A 26422-nucleotide genomic window follows, 5' to 3' on the forward strand; every position below is an offset into this window, starting at 1 on the left:
CCCCAGGAAGGGCGCAGACTATCCTGCTTTGCATATGGGAAAATGCGAAGCCCAGAGAGGTTAAGTGACTTGCTCAAGCTAGGGAATTTTAGCCAGGGCTTCCAGAAGACCCAGAAAGCCTCCAAGACTGAATAAGACAATCCTCTCAAATCAGGCCCCGAAGCAGGGGAGCAGGGAAAGACCGGGGAGCTGCCAGGAGCCCCTCGAATCCTACTACAATCTGGGTCCTAGAGCTCACCCCAGCAGCAGACCCCACGCCTCCCAGCACCACGGGGGAGTCCCCCAAATCCCATCACAGAATCTCAGCTCTCTACACCCCAGCTGTGTTTAAAGAAGCCCCAGTTCCCAGGCTATGAATGAGCGGCTGGTCAAGGGGGCTGGGAGGTACCAGAAGGGCAGCAAGTGCGTCCAGATGTTGAGGGTCTCATTAGTCATTTGGAAAAGGCTGAGGAGACAGGCCGTGGCGGAACTCTGTGGATGTCGGTAGCCGAAGAGGATGCCCTGCTCGTGGAACACCTGCAGGGGGAAGAGAAAGGGGCGCCGAGGTGAGACGAGAGGGTGGCGGGAAGGTCTCAGGAGGAACATCTCCGGTAGTCTCTAGCTTTCTCCCACTGTAGCCTGGAACACTTGACCCCGAGTCCTTGACCTGTCAAGCTGCTCTTGCCTCCTTCCCATCGCTTCTAAACTCCCATGTCCTTCCAGAAGCCTGCAGCCAGCTGGAGGAGAGGATTCAAGGCCCTGACTCCCTTTGGGAATCCAGCCTGTCTTTGCATGCCAGATGCACTTACTCCTGTCATGAATATTGCCTAAGAATCTGCTTTTGCACCCTCTGCCTGGGGCCTACAGCCCAGTCTTCGGATGCCTTCATGGTTGGTTGACATATATGCTGCCTGTTCGAGCCAACAAGCCCTGGATGTCAGGGGCTGGTGGGATGATCTCTGCTGAAGATCCCTCCCCGCCGGGGCCAGGATATATTCACCAAGGCGCTTCATAAAGGCCTGTTGATAATGAAAACTATGATGGCATCAGCCTGTGCTGCAGGTGGAGGAGAAGGATGGTCACAGCAGGGCCCACGCAAACTCCCCACCCCACGCAGCCCACCTGGCAAGGCTCTCAGTAACCACCCCGGATGAGAAACTTGGATTGGTCAGGTAAAATAAGGGGTGTCAACCTGCTTGGAGGACTGCATCACATCCATTAAAAATGGTAATTATGGAGACAATGAGGCATGAGGGACAAAAGCTCAGGATGCGATATTAAGTGAAAAAAAGTGGAATGTCAACTGTATTCCTGCCATGATGATTAGAACTATAGAAATTTTATGCACACGTAGTGGGGTGGAGACTGGGAGAAATACGGAAAAGGAAAGAGTTTTATTTGTTGAACTAGCAGGATTTGCGGGAGATTTTGTATCCGCTTTTGTGTTGATCAGATCAGTGTTTCTCAATCTTGACCCTGTTGACATTTGAGGCCAGACAATTCTTTGTGCTGGGGGGGAGCTGTCCTAGGCATTGTTTAGCAGTAATGTGACAACCAAAAATGTCTCCCGATATTGCCAATGTCCCTGGGGGCAAAATCTCCCCCAGTTAAGAACCACTGACTTAGTCGAATGTTGTTATAACCTTTGAGAAGTAAGTAAAAATGAGTAGATTAATTGAGGCAAATAATGACAATGACAATATTAGTAATCGTAATGTAAATTGAATCATAATCAATTTTAAAGGTTTCCCTCTGATTTTCTAGGGCTGTGGGAGGAATGGAAGGCTGGGAGAATTCCTACCTAGCCACTCATTTCCCATTTGGGTTACCAACTTCTTAGTTTAAGAGAGGATCTTGATTCAAAAATACACAATATTTGTAATGACCTATAATGGAAAAGAATCTGAAAAAGAATATATGTAATAATAACTGAATCACTTTGCTGTACATCTGAAACTAACACATTGTAAATTAAATATACTTCAATTTTTAAAAAGGGTTTAAAAAATAATAAATAAATAATCAAAAACAAAACAAAAACCACAAGAATAGACAATGTAGGGACTTCCCTGGTGGCACAGTGGTTAAGAATCTGCCTGCCAATGCAGGGGACACGGGTTTGAGCCCTGGTCTGGGAAGATCCCACATGCCACAGAGCAACTAAGCCCATGCGCCACAACTGCTGAGCCTGCGCTCTAGAGCCCGTGAGCCACGACTACTGAGCCCGCAAGCCACAACTACTGAAGCCTGCGCGCCTAGAGCCTGTGCTCCGCAACAAAGACAAGCCACCGCAATGAGAAGCCTGCGCACCACAAGGAAGAGTAGCCCCTGCTCAACACAACTAGAGAAAGCCCGTGTGCAGCAACAAAGACCAAACGCAGCCAAAAATTAAAAACAAATTTTAAAAAAGAATACACAATGTATGGCATAACCTGGACTATCTCTTGAGGTTCTGAGTCAACAAGTCTCATGGAACAGTGGAGAAATTAGTAAGGGGATATCAGAGTAAAGAGTCAAATCTGGGCCCATTAGGTGCCCTATGACCTTGAGCTGGGCCACAACTCTCAGGGCTCCGTGTCCTCACCTATGAAATGGGGGGCGTTTGCTCACCAGACGGTGAGGACATTCCCATCTTGGTTCAATTCTGGGTGAAACTAGTCAACTAGGGGGAGGGGGAGAATGAAGTTGGTTCATGGTCCAGTGAAGAAATACTGTTTGAATTAGGTTTGGGTTTTAGCTAATTAAAGCGATTTGTTCCAGTTTTTGATTCACTGTGCATTTCTGCTGACATCCCCCGTTTCCAGTGGACAAGCTTCTCTAATGGGCAGCAGGCATCTCCGCTTGCAGCTGCCCACCCACCAGGGTTGCTGACCAGGCGGCAAACGGGCTGATGGCCTTCAGCCTTTGAGTCACGCGAGGAGGATGGCACGTGCTTGGCAGGCACGCGTAAGGCCCTCCAGCAGAAACTATAGGTCTATCATTCTACCTGTTATATTTCTTGTTTTCTTCCTTAAAAAAAAATTTTTTTTTTAATAAATTTATTTATTTTATTTTTGGCTGTGTTGGGTCTTTGCTGCTGCGCAGGGGCTTTCTCTAGTTGCAGTGAGCAGGGACCACTCTTTGTTGCAGTGCGCAGGCTTCTCATTGCGGTGGCTTCTCTTGTTGCGGAGCATGGGCTCTAGGCGCGCGGACTCAGTAGTCGTGGCTTGCGGGCTCTAGAGCGCAGGCTCAGCAGTTGTGGTGCACAGGCTTAGCTGCTCCGCAGTATATGGGATCTTCCTGGACCAGGGCTCGAACCCGTGTCCCCTGCATTGGCAGGCAGATTCTCAACCACTGCGCCACCAGGGAAGCCCTCTTTTTTTTTTTTTTTTATTAAAGCATTGGCCTCTTGTTAAAATGCAAGGACTCCAGAAAGGAGCAATTGTTATTAATTATTCACTGCTTCATGTGAATAAGTTCAGCAGATCCCGTGTAGCAGGAGATCTTACGACAAGGGGCCTACGGAGCCCTGGGCATGTGAAGGTGACACACAGGGAGGAAGCAGGGCGGGGCTGCAGGACAGCTCAGATGCAGTGACGGCCACAGCTGGACGGTGGATGGACGGGACCCAGAGCAGGGGGGAGTCTCCCACATTTTGTCCACGGTGACTCAGGATATGACTACTGTCCTTCTCTCTTTGGACCCTGCATTCTGAGAGGCAAGAGAGGATGCTGATAGAGTCAAAAGCCAGAGGGGAACAGAGGGGCTGGGAAGTCCACAAACTGGACAACTTGACCACACTGAAGAATCCGGCCCCAGACCTGGGGAGAATGCCTTACCACCAAGGCCAGGGTTGGGCGCAGATTAAAAGAACTGCTTCCCTCTGACCGGCTATCCTGACGCCAGACATGGGGGCAGGATTTTAAGCAGCCCCTCCAAAAAAAAAAAAAAAAAAGACGGATAAAGGATGGATAAAAGAAAGGGAGCCCCTCTGTCCCAGAAGAGTGATTCTGCCTCCTGCCTCTCCACCTTGACGCCCCGTTCATGAGGCGGCATTGCTATGTCCACTCCTGCTCTGAGCCCCTCCAAGCACAGGAAGGGAGACGCGTTCTCTCCCTTGTCCGGCTCCAGCCTTAGCAAAGCACTTTGCATAGAGTAGATCCTTACAGAATGCATGCTACATAAATCTGAACAGCAAAACACTTGAAAACAATTTTGTGTTCGTGCCTAGTTTGACCCCCAAAGGCAAACTGTGGTCATTGCCTTAATACTCCATAGCTGGGCCTCATTTGTAAGCGGCCCAAAGTTAGCAGGCGCTGGCATATTTGCACAGCAGAATTGATTTGACTCCACCTGGCCTCCCAGGTTGCAGTCCGGGCAATTTAGAATGAAATGAAATCAAATTGCGCGCAGCCTATAATTTAGGAGCGCGAACCCCCAGGCAGCCAGGTGGAAGGGCACGTCAGCGGGTTTTCCTCTTACTGCCTGTCACGAACTCGGCTTCCAAGAACAGCCCTGTGCCCCTGCTAGCTGATGCCTGAAATTCCACTGCGACCATTTTAAACCCTTGGTTTTTCCAGCTATTAAACTGCAAATCACCTGGGGAAAATAATCGGGCATTCTGGCTAGCAGTAAATAAGAGAGGATTTTGATGGCAGGCAAAGCACAGAGGCTGTCAGAGCGGGGTCAGCAGGCCACCAGCCTCGGCGTGGTAATCTGCATTTCCCATCTAGATCTCATTGAATCCTCAGGGCCCCGTGAGCGACAGCCTTTTACTGTCCCCATTTCACAGAAAAGGAAACTAAGGTCTGTGGATGTTAAGGCATTTATCAAAGATCACAGAAGTAGGGGGAGCAAAGCTGAGACATCAGACTCCGTGTCCTGGTCTCTCACACTGTCCTCCCTGCCACTCCAGAGGGCTTGTCGGAGATGAAGCTCTCACCTCTCAGCCTGCAGTGTGATTGTGGACCGTCACACACTTCTCTGAACCTTAGTTGCCTCTTCTTTAAAGTGGCGTCATTGTTCTGAATTGCATCTCTCACAAAATTCACATGTTGAAGCCCTAACCTCCAGCACTTCTGAATATAACTGTACTTGGAGATAGTCTTTAAAGAGGTGATTAAGTCTAAACAAGACAGTTAATCTAATCTAACTGGTGTCCCTCACGAGAAAAGGAAATTTGGACACAGAGGGAGACACCAGGGGTGTGCGTGCACAGAGGGAAGACCATGTGAGGACACAGCAAGAAGGTGGCCCTCTGCAAGCTGAGGAGAAGCCTCAGAAGAAACCAACCCTGCCGGCACCTTGATCTTGGACTTCCAGCCTCCAGAACTGTGAGAAAATATATTTCTGTTGTTTAAGCCACCCCGTCTATGGTACTTTTTACGGCAGCTCGAGCTAATACAAAGTACAAGTGGTGAGGCTGGGGGACAAAGTCTCTAAGACAGCGCCTCCCTGACTTTCTTCTGCAGGTGTCTGCAGATCACCTAGGGATCTTACTGCAGTTCGGTGGGGCCGGGGTGACTCTGCATTTCCAACACACTCCCAGCACATGCTGATTCTGCAGCTATCTCCGGCTTCCCAGCCCAGGCTCCTGCCTCAGCATCGTGCTGTCACCTCCCTGTCCAGAATCTGTAGCTCATCACAGAAGAGGAGGTGCCCTTTAGGTATGTTAAGATGAACCCAAAGACACAGGCATGAAAAGCAAGGGAGGGGACAGTGAGAGACCAGCAAGGAGTCTGGTGAGGTGTTGGTAGGCAGAGGCATGGATAGAATGGGGAGGAAGAGAGCGGGCCACAAATTGCTGTGTCAAGTATAACCCGTCATTTAGAGAGTATCTGCCACGTGCCTGACACTGGGTCGGACACCAAGCCACTGTCTCATGCAGGACGGACCATGCTTGGTCCTGGTAAAAGAGAACACTTAGGTTCTCAATCTAAAACACATAAAACATCACTGGTACACAACCCACATGCAATTACTAGAACTGTAAATTGGCTGAATTAATAGCCAACCATTGTTGGTATTAAGCAATTACAGATAAAGGTCAATTTAGAACACTGGGGTGATGTTCTTTAAAAAATAAGCGTCTAATATTCAGTCAAGCATAAGGATGCTTTCCATACATGCAAGACAATATTTATACAAGATGAGGGTAAACTTCTTTTGGCCGAACATGTAAGATGGATACAAAGTAGTGAAACAAATGACCACTGTATCTAGGATGGAGGATCTGAAGGATATTAGTACTTTAATGAGCAATAAAGTGAAAAAAACAAAGACACATAGGATGTTTTTAAAAAGTAAATGTTACTCAGTACAGGTAGGTGTACCAGGGTGACAAGTCCCACTGAATGACGAGCATTATACGGAGTGTTGATCTGCAGAAGAAGGTGACGAAGTTGAAACAATGGAGCATTCCATCAGTTTTACTTTATTATAATAATACAGTCTTTGATTTAAGAACTAGAAAAATAATCTTAAAATTTAGGCATTGATTCAAAAATCGGCCATGGGCAAGCTTGTGATAACATGATTTGAGAGTCTGTCGTAGGCAAAATAATTGCCTCTCAAGGATGTCCATGTCCTAATCACCAGAACCTGTAAATATGTTAGGTTACACAGCAAAGGGGAATTAAGGTCACAGATGGTATTAAAGTTGCTAATCAGCTAACCTTAAAATAGGGAGATTATCTTGATTATCCAGGTAGGCCTAATGTAATCACGAGGGTTCTTAAAAGTGGAAGAGAGAGAGGACTTCCCTGGTGGCACAGTGGTTAAGAATCCATCTGCCAGGGCAGGGGACACAGGTTCGAGCCCTGGTCCGGGAAGATCCCACATGCCGTGGAGCAACTAAGCCCGTGCGCCACAACTACTAAGCCTGCGCTCTAGAGCCCACTAGCCACAACTACTGAAGCCGGCGCGCCTAGAGCCCGTGCTCTGCAACAAGAGAAGCCACCACAATAAGAAGCCCACGCATCGCAACTAGAGAAAGCCCGCGCACAGCAACGAAGACCCAATGCAGCCAAAAATAAATAAATAAAATAAATAAATTTTCTTTAAAAACCTTTAAAAGTGGAAGGGAGCCGTAGAAGGGGGTGTGACTATGAAGAAGGGTCGAGAGATGCAACATTGCTGGCTCTGCTGATGGAGGGAGTGGGCCAGGAGCCAAGGACTGTAGGTGGCCGCCAGAAGCTGGAAAAGGCAACAGGTTCTCCCCAGAGAGCCTCCATCGACACTTTGATTTTAGCCTAGTGAGACCCATGTGAGATTTCTAACCTACAGAACTGTAAGATAATCAATTTATCTTCTTTTTTAAGCCATCAAATTTGTGGTAATTTGTTATGGCAACAACAGAAAACTAATACAAGGTCAGGATTTGTCCAAAAATCCAAAAGCATTCTTAGAGCTGGAGATGGCAGCACATGGTTTCAATTACTAGGAGAATTGATGCCTTCCTTTGGAACAATTCAAAGATTATATATGACATCCTCAGAATCTTCCCCAATATGGGATATCTTCCTGAAACACATATCAAATTTGACCGCAAACTACTCTTATTCTTGCAATGGGAATGCCAAATAACTATCATTAAACACTTAGGTAAAATTTAGGCAAGATGCAAGATGACTGAAAGAAATCAGCGAAACAACAGAAGGTCCTCAAATACAGAGCAAATCCCATCTTTGGTGGGAAATGACATTAGGTTTGAACCTGAGCTGTCCACAGATATATGTTATGGGATGTTGTTAGCAAAAGCCTACAAAAAAAAAAAAAGAATCTAGTTTGGCTATTTCACTTTTAAAGGGATTAAAAATGCATATTTATTATTTTAAATATCTCTAGGACTTTTCTAAACTAAAGGAGCCACACATGAAATATGCAACAAAAATGATATTCCAATAAAATAAAATTCAAATAAGGAAACAAAAATGTCTGTGGACCATGAAAGAGAGGATTTACATATACAAACAATCCTGAAGTTGATACCCACAGAAATTATTTTTCTGGCCACTGCAGACTGAGGTATAATTTTGACTGAGCAAGATGCTATTTTGTTTTCTTTATATTTTTTTCTTGGAAAAAGAAAAATCAAGTAAGTATGATATGGATCTAGATATTGTTTTAAGGAAGTGAAAACAGCAACATAAAAGATGGTGATCCATATGAAATTAAAATATTTAATAATTTTCCCGCTTAATTCTAACTATCATATGAAACCTCATTACAATGTTTGAACTTGGTATGTAAAATTTATACTTATTCCTGATTCTAAATGTGGCTTTAAGAATATTTTTTGATAATTCCAGTTGCTCTGCCTCAGCAGAATTGAATAAAAACTCAACAGAAGTTTCTCCCAAATGAAATTAATTAAAATAAAAAAAAAATCTAAGAACTACAGTGATTCAAGAATAATGGTCTATTTTGGCATCACTCTTAACAGAACACAAATTATGTGATAATGTTGATTACAACATCTCAAAATTTTGCTGAAATGAAGGCAAGAAAAATAAATTTTATAGACCAAACATGTAAATTTATGAATTATGCTATGTATGTTATGCCCATCTGAACATCACTAATCCATCAACATTATATCCAGACATGTGCAATAATAAAGTTTAGTTGTCTTTGACATTTTGCTGGCGTTAGCTATACAAAAATCAGAGCTTTACATACTGTTTTTTGTCATTATGAAGGAATATTTGTCAAGGTAGAATTTATATAACTATGAGCTTCATTTGTGACTTTTACATGTTTAGGCATATGGTCTATGGCCTCTATTTGTTCTCCTGATTCAGATCCAGCACATGGCAGGGGCAGACCCGATTTTATTTGCTCATCGTGAGAGCACTGAAAGGTAGGGATTGTCAAGCCCATTTTACAGATTAGGAAACTGAAGCTCAGTGAGATGGAACTTCATCTGCTATTTCATAAGAAATAGCAGAACCAAAATGCAACTCCTGGTTTGTTAGGTTGAAAAGCCCAGGATGCTTCACTGCATACAGCCTAGTGGAACCAAGGATTGCTACAAACATTTCATGGATATACTAGATGTTATACAAGTTTTCAGAAGGAAGGGATCACTGGACCCATGTGATGCAGGAAGGACCTGGAAGAATAGCTGGGGAGCATCTGGTTCTGGCAGAATGATGGTCGATTAGATGTCATGAAGGATCCTTCCAACGAAAACAATTAAAATGCTGGATGAAGCCTGCATTCTACGCTGGATAAATTTATCAGCAAGATGGCACAAAAGCAAGGAAGTCACAAAACCCTCAAACAAAGGGAAACTAGGAACCCTGTGAGGTATGCTGCTTTCACCATCAGAGTTTCTGCTGCCAGCCTTTGCAAATGAGAGATGAAATCCAAGGCCCATCAAAGGCAGGGAATCTAATAGGAGACCTCATCAATAAAGCTAGGACTTTCAAGATAAGTGAATGTTGGGCTTCCCTGGTGGCACAGTGGTTGAGAATCCGCCTGCCAATGCAGGGGACACGGGTTCGATCCCTGGTCCGGGAAGATCCCACATGCCGCGGAGCAACTAAGCCCGTGAGCCACAATTACTGAGCCTGTGCTCTAGAGCCAGCAAGCCACAACTACTGATCCCACATGACACAACTACTGAAGCCCACATGCCTAGAGCCCGTGCTCCACAACAAGAGGAGCCACCACAGTGAGAAGCCCATTCACCGCAACGAAGACCCAACGCAGCCAAAAATAAATAAAATTAATTAAAAAAAAAAAAGATAAGTGAATGTAAAATAAATCTTACCAGACAGAACAATACATTTACAAAAGTTGTCTCTCTGAAAAAAAATCTCTCTCAAGAATTCAGAACCATCAGTTCATCTTCATAGGGGTTTGTGGTCAAAATCCACACTACCATTGCGGTCCAAGAACTCTGAAGTGGAAAATTTAAAGTGGTTACAAATAGATAGAGGTCAAAGTTTTGTAGTTCCCTCAGGTAAGCAACAAAACAAATGCAAATCCTCTCTGAAGGATTTCTACGTTAAAACAAGCATGCACACACCTGGAAACAAAATGCCATGAATGAGAAACAGCAAAAAATAGGAGATAGCAGAAAGAGAGATCAAAGAACAGATACTGAAATATAAAATGACTATGTCCAATATGTTTAATGAAAGAGCTTAAAAATATGAACAATAAGCAAGCAGATTTGAAAAGAACCTCATATAACTTATAGAAATTAAAAAAAATAATAATTGAAATAAAAAGTCACTGAAAGGATAAATAGCAGACCAAGCTGATGAGGAAATTAGTCAACTGAAAGTAGATCCAAAGAAAGTATCCAGGATGTGGTCCAGAGAGATTAAGAGACAGAAGATGTGAAAAAGCAAACAAGAGACATAACGAGGGCTTCCCTGGTGGCGCAGTGGTTGAGAATCTGCTTGCCAGTGCAGGGGACACAGGTTCGAGCCCTGGTCTGGGAAGATCCCACATGCCGCGGAGCAACTAGGCCCGTGAGCCACAATTACTGAGCCTGCGCGTCTGGAGCCTGTGCTCCACCACAAGAGAGGCCGCAATAGTGAGAGGCCCGCGCACCGTGATGAAGAGTGGCCCCCACTTGCTGCAACTAGAGAAAGCCCTTGCACAGAAACGAAGACCCAACACAGCCAAAAATAAAAAATAAATAAATTAAAAAAAAAAAAAGAGACGGAAGATGTGAAAAAAGCAAACAAGAGACATAACGCATATTTCTCTAGAAGGAGAAAATATAATGGTTCTGATGTGATATTTGAAGAGATAACTGGTATATGTCTAGAACTGTGGCAAGTCACCAGTCCTCAGATCCAAGAAGTTAAGTGAGGCATGGTAGAGACAGTTGGTGCTCACCAAATATCACATGTGCTTTCTTACATTTCTCAGACTGTCTTGTCGTTAGGTTGGGGCCATGTTGACTATTTCTGGTTAAAGTTAATTCCAGGCCAGGGCAGTCAAAGAACGGTGCCTTCTTGTAGGAGACATCCTGATGGACTGGGGATGCAACTCTTCCCCTTTTCAGAACTGAGCCACTATCCATCTCTGGGAATCACTTGTGGCCAAAGGCTGCTACCTTGCCCACATTATACTCACTGTCCAGGGGCAGCACGTACCCACTAAGGATGGATACAGAGTCCTGACCTTCTTTTCTCATTGGGGACAACTCTGAAGGGTCAACCCCACTCCAGAGCTCCCTGGGTGGTCAGCCGAGGCCTCTGATGCAACGTCTCCTTCTACCCAAGCCTGCTTCCCCCACTTCCTTACAGGTGTTCCTGAGAACACTCCCTCATGAACTTCCTGCATGTATATCTTTGTCTCAGAGCCTGTTTCTGGGAAACCCAACCTAAGACACCTCTCTCTCTTCCCCTTCTGTGGCGACCTAGAAGGCCACATGTTCCAGATGGAGCAGCTATGAGGTGGCAGACCTTCCATCTGCCTGGGCCCTTCACAGTTACTCACTGACCACTTAGCTATGTAATGTGAGGGTGAAATAAATCTTTGCTCTGTTAAGTCACTGAGTTATCTGGGATAATGTTTAAACTCAGCATAGCCTAGCCCTTCCTGCTTCCTACAGTTATTCATGTAAAGATAGCTGGAGTAACCATTAAGCTGATAAATTCAGAGAATATTTCTAGCCTATTAATTATAAAACAAGGGCAGGGGAAAACAGCATGTTCAAAAGGAAAAAGAAAAGAAGAATGTAAAACTCAGTTCAAAGAGCGCAGGAAGGGAAGGGCAACAGAGAAAACAGGACAAATAGAAAGCACGTAAGACGATCAAAATAAATGCAAATATTTCAATACTCATTATAAATATAAACAGACTAAACCGTCCCTTTAAATGACAAATACTGTCAATCTAGATGAAATCCAACTATGTGCCATTTACACGAGACACAACTAAAATATAAGGACTGGGAGAGATTACAAGTCAAAGTAAGGAAAGAAATAAACCAGACATAACAAAAACAACAAAACTGGAGTCACTGTACAACTATCAGACAGATGCTAAGACAAAAAGTATTACTAGATATAAAGAGAATCACTTTTTAGAAATAATAAGAACTTTACTTCACCGGAAAGATACAATTACAAACTTGGATGGACCTAAAAAACACAGGCTCAAAGTATATAAAGTAAAAATTGACTTACCTACAAGGGGTAATTCACAAATCTGACACCATTAGGAAAGATTTTAACACATTTCAATTATGGATACCTTGAGCAATCGTTAAGTTGCATAAAAAATCAAAATGGAAGTTAGAAATTAATTAGAACTGCATATGTGGACTGCAGTTAAAGCAATACTTAGAGAGAAATATATATATATTTAATTGCTTACATTACAATGGTAGAGTGATTAACTTAAGAAGTTAGAGCAGTAACAGCAAAATAAACCCAAAGTAGAAAGAAAATAATAAAAATAACAAAAAGACATTATAGATATAAAATACATAACAGAGAGGCTCCACGAAGCCCAAATCATCTTCTTTTCAAATTTTTTTTTAAAAAAAGACAAACTGACAAGATTAACCAAGAATAGAACAGAAAAACAAAAATGACATATTCATGTCAATAGACACAGAAAAAGCATGTCACAAGATCCAATACCCTTTCATGATAAGAGAATACTCAACAAAATAGTAATAGAACTTCTTTAAACCAACAAAGGCCATCTACAAGAAACCCACAGCTAACATACTTAATGGAATGCTTTTCCCCTATGATCAGGATGTCTGCTCTCACCACTTCTATCCAGCATTGTAGTGGAGATTCTAGCTAGGTCAACTGGACAAGAAAAAGAAATAAAAAGCATCTAGATTAAAAGGAAGAAGCAAAACTATCTCTATTTGCAGATGACATGATCTTACATACAGGAATTCCTAAAGGATCCACTAAAATACTATTAGAACTAATAAATTAGTTCAGCAAGCATGCAGGATATAAGATAAATATACAAAACTCAGTTTTCTATATTCTAGCAATAACAATCTGAAATGAATTTAAGGAAACAATTCCACTTACAACAGTACCAAAAACAATAAAATACTTAGAAATAAATTTAACAAATCATTTTAATGGTGCAAGACTTGTATACTGAAAACTACAAAACATCATTGAAAGAAATTAAAGAATAACTAGACAAATGGAAAGACAGACCATGTTCATGGATTTAATTTACTTAATATTATTAAGATGGTAATGCCCCCCAAATTGATCAACAGATTCAGTACAATCCCTCTCAAAATCCTGGCTGGTTTTTTTGTTGGTCTGTCTGTTTGCAGAAATTGACAAATAGATCTTAAAATTCATAAGGAAATGCAAGGGACCCTGAACAGCCAAAACAATCTTGAAAAAGAAGATCAAGGTTAAAGGACTTACACTTCCCAATTTCAAAACTCATTACAAAGCACAGTAATCAAGACAATGTGGTACTGACATAAGAAGAGACAAACAGATCAATGGAATAGAACTGAGAATCCAGAAATAAAGCCTCACATTTACAGTCAATCAATTTTCAATAAAGGTGTCAAGATAATTCAATGAAGAAATAATGAATAGTCTTTCCAATAAATGGTGCTGGCACTGCTTGATACCCACATGAAAAAAAGAAAAGAATAAAGTTGGACCCCTATTTCACACCACATGCAATAACTAACACACAAAAAATGGATCATAGACTTAAATTTTAGGGATAAAACTCTTAGAAGAAAATATAGGAGTAAATCTTCATGACCTTGGATCAGCCAAAGGTTTTTTTGCTATAACATCAAAATCACAAGCAACAAAAGAAAAATAATAGATAATATTAAATTTTAAAACTTTTGTGCTTCCAAGGATACCATCAATAACATGAAAATGCAACACACAGAATAGTAGAAAACATTTTCAAACCATGTATCTGATAAGGGACTTGTATCAAAAATATATAAAGAACACTTACAACTCAACAACAAAAAGACAAATGACCCAACTTAAAAATTGGCCAAAGACTTGAGTAGACATTTCTCCAAAGAAGATATACAAATGGCCAATAAGCACATGAAAAGATGCTCAACATAACTAATCGTTAGGGAAATTCAAATCAAAACTACAATGAGATATCACCTCATATCCATTAGGATGGCTACTATAAAAAAAAAAAAAACAGAAAACAACAAGTGTTGGTGAAGATGTGGAGAAACTGGAACACTTGTGAACTGTTGGTGGGAATGTAAAATGGTACAGCCACTGTGGAAAGCAACAGGGTGGTTCTTCAAAAAAAATTTTTTTTAATGGCCAAATGATCCAGCAATTCCACTTCTGGGTACATACCCAAAAGGATTGAAAGCAGGGTCTTGAAGGGATATCTCTACGCCTATGTTCATAGCAGCATTATTCACAATAGCTAAAACATACAAGCAACCTAGTACTTATTCATGGATGAATGGATAAGCAAAATGTGGTATGTACATACAATGGAATATTATTCAGCCTTTAAAAAGAAGGAAATTCTGGTATATGCTATAATATGGATAAACCTTGAAGATATTATGCTAGGTAAAATAAATAAGACAGTCACAAAAAGACAAATATTATATAATTCCACTTATATGAAATACTTAAAGTAGTCAAATCATAAAGACAAAAAGTATTAATGGTGGTTGTCAGAGGCTGGGGTAGGGGAAAATGGGGAGTTCTTATTTAATGGGTACAGAGTTTCAGCTTTACAAGATAAAAAGAATGGAGATGAATGGTGGTGATGGTTGCCAAACAATGTGAATGTATTTAATACCACAGAACTGTGCACTTTGAAATAGTTAAGATGGTAAATTTTATGTTAAGTATATTTTGCCACAATAAAAATAAAAGTTAAGCATAGAGTTACCATGTGACCCAGCAATTCCACTCCTAGGTGTGTACCTAGGGGAATTGAAAATATGTCCACACAAAAACTTGTACACAAATGTTCAGAGCATTACTCATAATAACCAAAAATTGGAAACAACTTAAGTGTCCATCAATTGAGGAATGAATAAACAAACTGGTATATCCATAAATGGAATATTATTCAGCCATAAAAACAAATGAAGTACTAATCCATGCTACAGCACACATGAACCTTGAGAACACTATGCTAAGTGAAAGAAGGCATTCACAAAAGGCCACCTACTGCATGACCCCATTTATATGAAATATCCAGAAGAGGCAAATCCGTAGAGACAAAGTAAATTAGTGGTTGCCATAGGCCTGCGAGTGGGGGCAGTGGGAAATGTCTGCTAACTGGTACAGAGTTTCTTTCTGCGGTGTTAACAATGTTCTAAAATTCAATTTGGTGATGGTTTTGTACAACATACTTTGTGTGTGTCAACATACTAAAACCCACTGAGCTATATACTCTTAAAGGGAGAATTTTATGGTATGTGAATTATATTTCAACAAAACTGTTATAAAAAAAACTTTCTACAGAGAAAATGCAGCTGTAGCATCGAGTTGCTCCTTGCACAATTCCACAGTCTGTCATTCACGTAGACTAAGAGATAAACAATGCTCCCTTGGGTGGGCAACATGGTGGCCCTGCTCAGACAATTTTCCAGGTAAATTCTACCAAGCTGTCAGGAATGTATAATTCTAATATTATACAAATACTACATATATTTTCCATAGAATAAATAGGCAACACTCTCCAGCTCATTTGTGGTTGGCACCATCTTAATCCCCAATCCAGGGGAGGGCAGTATAAGAAGAAAAAATTTCAGGCCAACTCAATAAATAGATTTAAGGATCCTAGACAAAATATCAGCTGATTTCGGCGATAGATTAAAAAGATACTCCATCATGACCAAGTAATATTCAAATGCAAAGTTGGGGACTTCCCTGGCGGTCCAGTGGTTAAGACTCCACACTTCCACTGCAGGGGGCACAGGTTTAATCCCTGGTCAGGGAATTAAGATCCCGCATGCTGCGTGGTGCGCCCAAAATAAATAAATAAATAAATAAGTAAAAATAAAAAGAATAAATAAAATAAATAAATAAATGCAAGGTTGGTTTAACATTAGTAAATCAATCAATGTAATTCACCACATTAATAACTTAAATGAATCATATATGGCCATCTCAAAAGATATACTGATAGAAAAAAGAATTTATTACTGATTAGAGGGGAAAAAAATCCTAGGAAACTAGGGATAGAAAGGAATATTCTTAACCTGATAAAGGTTATTTATACACATACACACACACACAAACACACATACACACCCATACACACAGAAAGAGCTAACATTATATTAAATGATGAAATGTTGAAAGCATTCATTTGGGTTAAAATCAAGAACAATACAAAAAGCCTGCAATCATGACTCCCTTTCGTAAGCTCCCAGGTATTCTCGTGGTGGTGATCCAAGCGCCCACTTTGAGAAATTCTCAGCTGGAGAAACCAGTTGCCTATTGAGATGGCTTCTTGTTTCAGGTGCCCAAGCCCACCTACCCAACACCACTCCCAGCCACTGATCTGGCTCTGCTTCCATTCCTTCATAATTATCCCACTATTCTATTTCATTTTTCTTGGCTCTTCACAATAGCTCTGTGAGACAGATATTATCTCCATTTCATAGATAAGGAAACTGAGGCTTGGAGAGGTTACAAGTCTTGTCCAAATTCCCACAGTAAGTGGCAGAGCTACAGTGCAAGGCTGGGAAATGCTTTGTAGCACCTCTGGAATCCTCCTGCCTGTGCCCCTAAATTAAGGCTTCCAGGACAATGTGGTGAGTTTACCTGTAGCCTGGGGGCCAAGGCTATCATTAACAAAAGATTCTCAATTTGACACAAAATACTCTTGTTTCCTGGCCAAGTGTCATGCCATGTTCCATATGAACTTGCTGTCTAGACTTCCCTGTTTGTCTCTAGGTTGGGTCTGTCTAGGAATCAACACCTAGATACTTATTCCATTCCGTGAACTGTTTGTTCACATCTTTCACAACTCCCTAACGTACCCAGGTCTGTTATTAGACACAGGGAGACTTGAAATTGTGAGGCATGTACCCAAGTCCTACCTTCTACGGGAAGGGAGAACTGTCCTTTCCTGTGAGTAGTCCATTAGGAGGAATGCACCAGAATTAGAACCCTGAGGATGCCAAGAGGCGGTGCCCCACCCTCCTCTAATGGGTGAGGCTCAGAGAGGGTAGGGAAGTGGCCCAGGCCACACAGCTGGTTGATATACAAAGGGAGAGGTGGCCGTATAGGGTAGCCTGCAGAGGTGCCAACCAACAGCTGAAGGGGCTCAGGGAAGGGAGAGGGCACCTGCAGCTCCATGGAGAAGGAGGCCAGAAAGGGGGATGGAGGGGCAGGGGAGGTAAGCCTTCTTCAAACAGAGATCAAGAGAAGTGAATGTCCAATCTGGTGGGAAGTCTAGAGAGAGCACCAGTGTGGCTGGAGAAGAGGGTTTACAGATGAAAAACAGTGGGGGAGGTGGGTAGGGGTTGGGCCTGTGAATACCAGGCAGGGAGCTGGGGTGGGAGTCTGTGGGAGGGGCTGCTCAACGTCTCCTCCCAATACACCCACCCCTCCAAGTGTGGAGGGCACAGGGGAGCTGATAATAATAATAACGGCCAACATTACTGACTTCACCATATGCCAGGCACTTCCCATGGGTTACCTCATTTAATCTTCACCATTACCTGAGAAAGCAGATTCTAGCACCACCCCATTTTACAGATGCAGAAACTGAGGTAGGGAGACTAAGGGCACTCTGCCCAAGGTCATTCTGCAGACCAAGTACTGGAACCCACAGAGCCCACCAAAAGTAAGCTTAATATTTCTATGAAGTCTCCTATTTTAAATACCCATTAAAATTATGCATTTTCTCCTTAATATGTTTGCATCTGTTTGAATATTTTTAAAATGCCTTTCCCCCTCCCCCACTAAATCCTCAAATAAAACTACCCTCCAGGCAGGCAGAGACACTGTGTTTTCTCTGTGGCCGCATGAACCTTAGGCATGATGCTGGGAAACCCAGTAGCGGATGCAGGAGCCCAAGAAAGGTTCTGAAGTAAACGGATGTGAGGTGTGATGTTGGGTCTCTGCCTCTGACTAGTGCCATTTTACTAAAAAGAAAATTGTCATCTCCATCATTTATGAAAAACTGGACAGAGAAGACACATTAATCTTCAGCCCTCAGGGGCCGTCCGGTCCTCACCCCCAGAACCCCCATACATTCAGAATCCCAGCAGTTTACCCAAGGTCCCCAGTGAGACCATTCTCTCTCCTTCACTTCTTTCCTGGGCACAGTCTCTGAACCCAACCTTGACCAAAACTCCCAGGGAGATATCCAAGCAGATACCCATAATCCCCGCCCCAAGAGTCCCCACACCTGCCCCCTGGTTTCCAGCTCCAGGCCTTTACTCATGCCATTCCTTCACTCGGGGTGCTCTCCCCGCCTCCCAAATTCTACCCGTCCTCAAACCCAATCTTACAGATCGCCCCCTTCGTGGAGCCGTCCCTGATCCCCTCCTCCCCCATGATGGAAGTGACCAACCCCTCTCTGAACCCATCTGCCCCCCTCTGAGCACACACCCTAATCCACTTTGCAATGGAAGTGCTCCTGCACAATTTTACATCTTCCCAACCAACACAGAGCCCCTTAAGGGCAGGATTTGTATGTGATTCTTCTCTGGGCCCTGCACAGAGTAACACCTTGAACATAGCAGGCAGTCAATAAAAATGTCACGAGTGAATGAATCAAAAGATCACTGTGTCTCCACTAATCACAGCCACTAGTTCTGTGTGGGTAGGACCAACCGGGGCAGGGCACCAGGAAGAGATGTCTACAGCCTTGTGAGAACAGAGGTGGGCCACCTGCCCAACAGCATTGTGGGAACCTGGTCTCATTTCCAGTGTGTCTGTTACCTGCCGCATCCTCATCTCTGCCCCTCAACAGCTCCGCATCCTTCTGATTTTCCCCCAATGCCATCTTGCTGGCATCACCTAGCCGCACAGGCTTTTAGGAAGAGGTTTTGGTGGTTTGTCTCCTCTTAACCTTCCGTTCATGCTGCTGAGATCATTTGGGATTTATTTTTCTGGGGAAAGTCGTAAGGGCTTGGCGGTCGGCTGGGTGGAAGGGAGATCTCCCCTCCCTCCGTGACATCCTCCAGATGAAACATCCATGAAACAACAGTCATTCTTGTTCAGTCAAAGAGGAAGGAAACATAACACCGAAACAAGGGTGTAATGAGATGACGTTTACTTTGCAAGGGAAGGAGGAGGTGCACCGCTGGCACAGCTCAAAAGCAGCATGACCTCGCCTAAGGCTTATTAAAAACGCAGATTATCAATGCATCCCAGTTGTTTCGGGGTAGCTGCCCTTGAGCACCCAGGAACAGGCGGATCAATAACTCTCTTCATCGCCTCAACACACACCTGGCCTGGGCCTCCTGCAAGGGATGAGGACAACAGCAAAGCCACACTCTGAGGTGACTCTGCCCCTGGCCTGCTTTCAGGCACCCATGGGAGGGTCCTTAAAAAACTGCCACTCAGACAAGTGCTGCTAGCTTCACCTCTGTAGCTTGAATCCGTAGTCTCAATAATGACTCTGCTTCGGGAAAAAATACAGATGTCACAGGGAAGGGCTACAACTTAAACGGTTTTAGGATCACTTCCGTTTCCAGGTTTGGTGTAGGTGAGGGAAACAGGAGGCTCGAATTCCCCAAGGGAGTCTGGGAGGGGCTCCTTGAAGAGAGTGGGTGTACACAGAGCAGACCGGTTGAAGACATAGCAGTCGCCATGTTGCAGAGGCCAAGCCCTAGTCCCAGCCTGGAGCTCAAACACCGGAACAACAGCACGTACCTGGGGCACCTGTTCTATGCTGAACAGCCTGGGGAGCTTCAGGCTCAGCATCCTGAAGCGGAGCTGGGAAGACTGGTGGGTGACAGCCGGTCCCTGTCACCAGGCCTCGCTCAAAGTTCTGACATGGCTCCGGATGCCTCTGGCCAGCCGGTGTCCGAGCCGCTTCACTGAAAGAATACAGCGTGAAGAACTCCAGTGAGTGTCAGCCTAACTCCAGCTGGATCAAGACTGTCAGATTGTTTACCTAAGGAACATACCCTTGCTTGTGATGGCAAAATAACCAGGCTTCCTTCAAAACAATAGTGAAACTCTCAGACTGCTGAGTCATTCACTCCGAGAGTGACAGAGGGAGGTACTTAAATCATAATAGGGCAATCATAAAATTACAGCGCTGGAAAGGGCCACAGAGGTCACCCAATGCCCTCATGTTGCCCAAGAGGGTCAGAGGGGTGGAGTAATCTCCCCAAGGTCACACAGCTCCGGGAGAGCTGGGGCTGCTCACTCTCCCTGCATCAGGTGCTACACCTGGACAGACAGTGGGATCCCGGGTCCGAGTCCATCAAGCGCTGTGCTCCAGATCACCCAAAGAGATGCAGCACTTCCAGAAGGCAGACTGGAGCGTGGTTGCCCTAAGACACACCAAAGGACCAGACCAGGTAAATCCGAGGCACTTTGAAGCAGAGCAACAGGGCTGCTTAAATGCAGGATTCAGACTGTTTAATAAGCTGTGAGTAATGTAAACTAGAGGAACCCAAAGCCCTCAGGGCAGGCCCAAGAAACTGAAAAATACCAGCTGGGTTCCGCAAAGAAAGAGCAGAGCTAGGAGTTTACTATAGTCCGTGCCTCACCTACTCCCCAAATCTGCCACCTCCTCAGAGCCCCACAAACAGGTTCTGTCCCTGCCTCCGAAGGCCCCAAGACCTTGCCTGTACCTCTCCTGCAGCACCATCCACATCTGCCTGCAGGCAAAGCTACCTGCCTAGGCCTTGTCTCCCCTGCACCCCCATCCGCCCCAACTGGGGAGGACCCTCCTGAGATGGTTGGAAATGCAGGGTGTGTGCCTGGCTCATCCCAGGCCTTCAGCAAATGCTTATTTAATGATGCAATGGTGTTCATCCTTTGAACTTAAAGTGATTTTTTGTTTTTGTGGTTTGTTTATACTTTTGTTTTTTATTATAGTTCTTTAGGTCCTATGCGTTATTATCTGGAACTATGTAGCAAAATATAATATATTTATGTTTCATCATAAATATGCATCTTTATGGTGTAAGCAATCATTCATAATAATTGCTGGTGTAAGCAGCAATTATAAGCATAATAACTGCTGGTGTAAGCAATTATTCATAATAGTCAAAAGGTGGAAATGATAGGGATAGAGAAGGATAATTAAATAGTTAGTTTAGAAATCCCACTGGGGATTAAAGACAGGGAGGAAGGGAGTTTGGGAGACTGTTGTAAACTAATGACCACTCAAGAAAAGAATCCAGTAACCTAGCAACAATCAGCACTACCTTGAAGGAAGACCAGGTGCATCCCAGCGCCAGACACACTCAAGCCACAAACCCTGATAGTTAAAACACAAGACAATAGATATGGGGTCTGAATCTTGTTACATGAAGTCAGGGAGTTAATGGTCCTTAAAGAGTAGCATCTCTGCATGTAACCAAGACAGGAATATAGGTGAAAGGGGAAAGAAACTAGGTGAAAGGGGACATGATACTAAAACCTGAGATGAATTACCATATTTTAGTATATGTTACCCCTCTTTTGCTAATATACATATGATTTAAATAGTGCCATGACAGTCCCGGTTAAACCATGTAGGGTCAATGGAGGAACTAATGATGTAAGCCTTGATGTCTGCCCAAGAGTGAGGAAGAAGGTGGTCTTCTCCCCTCCCCACTTTTGCTTTGATTATAAAAATGTATCCCTCTTTGTTCTCGGGGCTGTGCTCCCTTGCCTGCCCGCTCTATCTCTCACAAGCATCCTACGCTAATAAACTCACCCTTTGCCTATTGCTTTGCCTCACGCTGAATTCTTTGTGCAATGAGACAAAAGAACCTGAGCTTCAGTAAGTCCTGACACCAGGTGAGCCATTTCAATGAAAAGATAGTGGGTTCGAGACCCCTCCTGAGTCAGAGCTCGTGGGTTCAAGTCCCAATCCGAGGTGTGGCTGGGTTAGAGTACCATCCAAGAAGGAGTGCTTCAGAAACAACCCAAGTGTCCACCAGCAGGTGAACAGAGAAACTAGCAAATAAGCAAAATGCAGTCTACACATACAATGGAATATTACTCAGTCTTCAAAAGGAATGAAGTTCTGATGCACGCTACAACATGGATGAAAACTTGAAAACATTATGCCAGGTGAAATAAGCCAGGCACAAAAGGCCAAATGTTGTATGATTCCAGTTATATGAGGGACCTGGAATAGGCAAGTTCACAGAGACAGAATAGAGGCTGGGGGGGAGGGAGGAACGGGGGTTGTTGTTTAAGGGGTACAGAGTTTCTGTTTGGGAGGATAAAAAGTTCTGGAAATGGGTAGTGGTGATGGTTGCTCACTACTGTAAAGATAAAATGCACTTAAAAATGATAAATTTTGGGCTTTCCTGGTGGTGCAGTGGTTGAGAATCTGCCTGCTAATGCAGGGGACACGGGTTCGAGCCCTGGTCTGGGAAGATCCCACATGCCGCGGAGCAACTGGGCCCGTGAGCCACAACTACTGAGCCTGCGCGTCCGGAGCCTGTGCTCCTCAACAAGAGAGGCCGCGACAGTGAGAGGCCCGCGCACCGCGATGAAGAGTGGCCCCCGCTTGCCACAACTAGAGAGAGCCCTCGCACAGAAACGAAGACCCAACACAGCCAAAAATAAATAAATAAATAAATAAATTTATTTTTAAAAAATGGTAAATTTTATGTTGTGTACATTTTACCACAATAAAAAAAGTTAAAAAATATTTCTGAATGACAAAATAATATAGAAAATAATTTTTTAAACACATGTACATTTTACCCAGGTTAAAAAATAAAAGTTGATACTTCGCAAACAAATGAACAACACTGATGTAAGTGGGCCTGGCACGCCTTGGTTTTCCTGGTTTTCCGATCTAAATCACCAAGACACTTTCACTCCCAGATGTACCACTAATTCACCTGGTGGCAGGATGAGAGGCAACGGTCTGGTACCAGGGGAGACTCAGGCACATCAGAAAAACCTCTAGCAATAATGGGACCAAGGTTGGGTTTCCACGGACTTGCCCACCTTGGTCCCCTGGTTCTCCCTGGATTTCAATGTCATCGGCAAGAAAAAGGAAAGAAATGGTCCCTACTCTCATAGCACACACCATCCAGGAAGGATGACCCGACGAAACATACAAAAGGAGAGTAATACTTAGTAGCATACGATTCACACACTTCATTCAACCAGTGTGTCCGGCATTTTTATCATGTGACGAATAAGGTTACGGGCTCAGTGTAGAGCTGATTACACCCTGTGAGCTGCAGCAGCTGGAGGGAAAAGGAGAATTTAACTGAAATAAAAATTGCATAGGTTTGTGACACACAGAATGGAGGAAAATAGGTGTCCTCCATACCATTGTATTCCTATGTTGCACAGGAAAAAAAAAAAAAAGATGAAAAGACAGTCCTTGTCCCCAAGAAATGTATAAAGGAAAAAAAGAGACAGATATGCACCCAACTAACCAGGACCAGTCACCCTCGAAGGAGGGGAACCCTCACACACTCTGTGCCAAGCCTGTGCTGGTCACCTTGCCTGCCCACCTGGTCTCCTTCACCTTCACCACTCCGTCTCAGGAATTAAGGCAGAGCAGTTAAGGGCCTCGGGGCTGGATTCAAGCCACATGGGTTTAAAGACTGGTTTGCCATTTCCTGTGCAATTCCAGGCAAGGAACTTAACTCCTTGTGCCTTAGTTTCCCCATCTGTGAAATGGAAATAACAGCAGTTACTTTCTTCATAGGGTGGTGGTTATGATTAAAAGAGAGAGCCTATGTAAAGGGCCTGCCATAAAGTAAAGATCCAACAAACATTTGCTATTGTTATTCATTTTCAGATACAAAACTGATTTTATATTTTGCAGGCAGGAAAACCGAGGCGTTGAAAAGTTAGGGGGCTTGCCAAAGATGCTATCATTTGATTTCCGGTTTGTGTGATGTCTGTGGAGGGAGGTTGGGGTGGGGATGGGGATGCTTCTGGAGTTGTGTTATTTGATCTGAGGACTACAGGCTACGTAGAGAGATTGGAGACTTCGAAACTGCATTCTGTGGGACCCTAAGTTACATTCCAGGGACCACTTTTTTGGGGGTGGACGTTGTACCAGTAACTAGGAGAAACAGAAAGGTTACTTCTACCCCTATTTCAACCAGAAGATGTCTTGGTTGAAATTTTTCTGAATTATAGTAAAAATATAATAACACAAGTCCTCTCTTTGAGAAAGAAAATATAAGAGGCATAAGCTTCCTTTTAAGAAGAGAAGTAACTTTAAGGGGAATTAAGTCCTAGCACAAAGCACTAGGACTTAATTTTTCTTTGCTACTGAGAAAAGATGAAAAATACAGTGTTCACAATGATGTTTATAACCTAGATGCTAACAATGACCCTCTTTGCCAATTAATCAGGTTGAGACAAACTCACAGGTAAGAGCAAACTTGACCTTGCTGTTTCAACAGTTGGAGATTTCTTGTGTGGTGTTTTCCCACCATTCAAAGAAATAAGGACTCTCCCATTGATACATTGTTATTTTGCATGTAAAATGTAAACCTTTATGTTTGTCAATACTGTGAAACATCCATGGATGATCATGGGCGGTGATTAAAGCATAGCTGATGATTTGTATGTTGTGCCTATTGTTAATCATTTCAGATTAACTGCACATAAAATGAACTCACTGGTCTTTTTAGCCATCACAAGCTAAAGCTCTTAATTTCACCAACATTGTAAAAACCAGAGTGTAATTTCCAGTATTTCAAACTGCAGCTTGGTTTGTTGTCTCTTTTCACAGAGGTCTAGAAATAAGACTGAATAAAACAAAAGGCTTCAGAGAATTCTGAAATCAAAACACAATGTGAGGGACTTCCCTGGTGGTTCAGTGGCTAAGACTCCGTGCTCCCAATGCAGGGGGCCTGGGTTCAATCCCTGGTCAGGGAACTAGGTCCCACATGCCGCAACTAAGACCCAACACAGCCAGATGCATAAATAAATATTTGTTAAAACCCACAACGTGAAGCTTTGCTGATATTTCAACAGTATATTGGTGTTCCATATAGGATTTCATTTAAAAGACGATCCACAGCTTTAAAATATGTTTTAAAGCAGCTTTTTAAAAAAAAAAAGGAAAATGGGCTGTTACACACTTTCAGGGATCTGCCAAGTTCTCCTGATTTAGCCCTAAAAAAAAAAAAAGACAAATCACAACAACAAAACCAGCACCAGGAGGTTTCAGGCTAGTCCTGGCAGATTTAACCAAGGGAAATTAACAAGAGGTGAAATTTGCACCTGACTTCTTATCTGTTTGAGGCTAGTGCTCCATCCATATTCCTGGACCCTCCCCCAGTAAACTTTAGCCTACACACTGTGTATCCCAGGCCTTAAAGGACATGGCCAGCAAAACTTATCACCTCCTGAATGAATATGTTTACATATTAGGTGGCTGAATATAAACTGATGGGCTGTTTCCCCAATGAGAGGGTCCAAAAAAATATACAACTTCTAGGGATGCAAATTGTACACACTCTCTTTATCACATTAATTTATTAATTTAGTTAGACGTACCTATTTAGAATCCCTTACTATATCCAACATAGTATTAATTTAATTTTATTTATTTATTTTAATATATTTATTTATTTATTTATTTATTTTGGCTGCGTTGGGTCTTCGTTGCTGTGCGCGGGCTTTTTCTAGTTGCGGTGAGTGGGGGTTACTCTTCATTGTGGTATGAGGGCTTCTCATTGCAGTGGCTTCTCTTGTTGCGGAGCTCGGGCTCTAGGCGCACGGGCTTCAGTAGTTGTGGCTTGCAGGTTCAGTAGTCGTGGCTTGTGGGCTCACTAGTTGTGGCTCGTGGGCTCTAGAGCACAGGCTTAGTAGTTGTGGCACGTGGGCTTAGTTGCTCTGTGGCATGTGGGATCCTCCCGGAGCAGGGCTTGAACCCCGTGTCCCCTGCATTGGCAGGCAGATTCTTAACCACTGCACCACCAGGGAAGTCCCAGTATTAATTTAAAAATATTGTTTTTCCACTCCTAGTTCATAGAAATGTGTGTTCACAATCTTTGCATGCATCTTTGACAACAGTACTTCATAACACAGCCACTTTTTGGAGTCACCTAACACAGTTTAAGCAAAATATTCTCATTTCCAGCTAAGTTATTTGAAAGCTACACTTTTTGAAGCTGTGTTTGCTGTTATGACACTGTAGGCAATTTGCATTCAAACACTTCACAAAGACAGTGTGATGTGAAAATGTTAGTTTTAACCCATACCCCTGGGGTGGTGGTTCATTAGCATTTGAAAGGCAAACCTTAAGCTCACGTTCCAGAGGCCACAACTTTGGTTCAGTTGGGGTTATTTTTGATCAACACCAGAGGGTTTACTAATTAGCCAGATGGATGCTGTCTCATTGGAGAAAT

General features: G+C 43.2%; 1 protein-coding gene across 8 annotated transcripts in view; it reads right to left on the reverse strand.

The window, feature by feature from the left end:
• The window catches only part of PAQR5 (progestin and adipoQ receptor family member 5), an 88215-nt gene that overhangs the window by 26627 nt on the left and 35166 nt on the right, over positions 1-26422 (reverse strand). For 5 of the 8 annotated variants that reach the window (XM_059912896.1, XM_059912888.1, XM_059912889.1 and 2 more), the window contains 2 exons: positions 19785-19951; positions 389-516 (listed from right to left, as the gene is read on the reverse strand). In XM_059912896.1, coding sequence (XP_059768879.1) covers positions 389-516; positions 19785-19835 — 179 coding nt within the window. In that variant the 5' untranslated portion in view covers positions 19836-19951. Of the gene's footprint in view, positions 1-388; positions 517-19784; positions 19952-23560; positions 23697-26422 lie in introns of those variants that run through there. The other 3 variants (XM_059912893.1, XM_059912895.1, XM_059912894.1) reach the window with 3 other exon arrangements.

This window comes from Balaenoptera ricei, chromosome 2 (genome assembly GCF_028023285.1).
Source record: "Balaenoptera ricei isolate mBalRic1 chromosome 2, mBalRic1.hap2, whole genome shotgun sequence".
In the NCBI taxonomy this organism is placed as follows: Eukaryota; Metazoa; Chordata; class Mammalia; order Artiodactyla; family Balaenopteridae; genus Balaenoptera; species Balaenoptera ricei.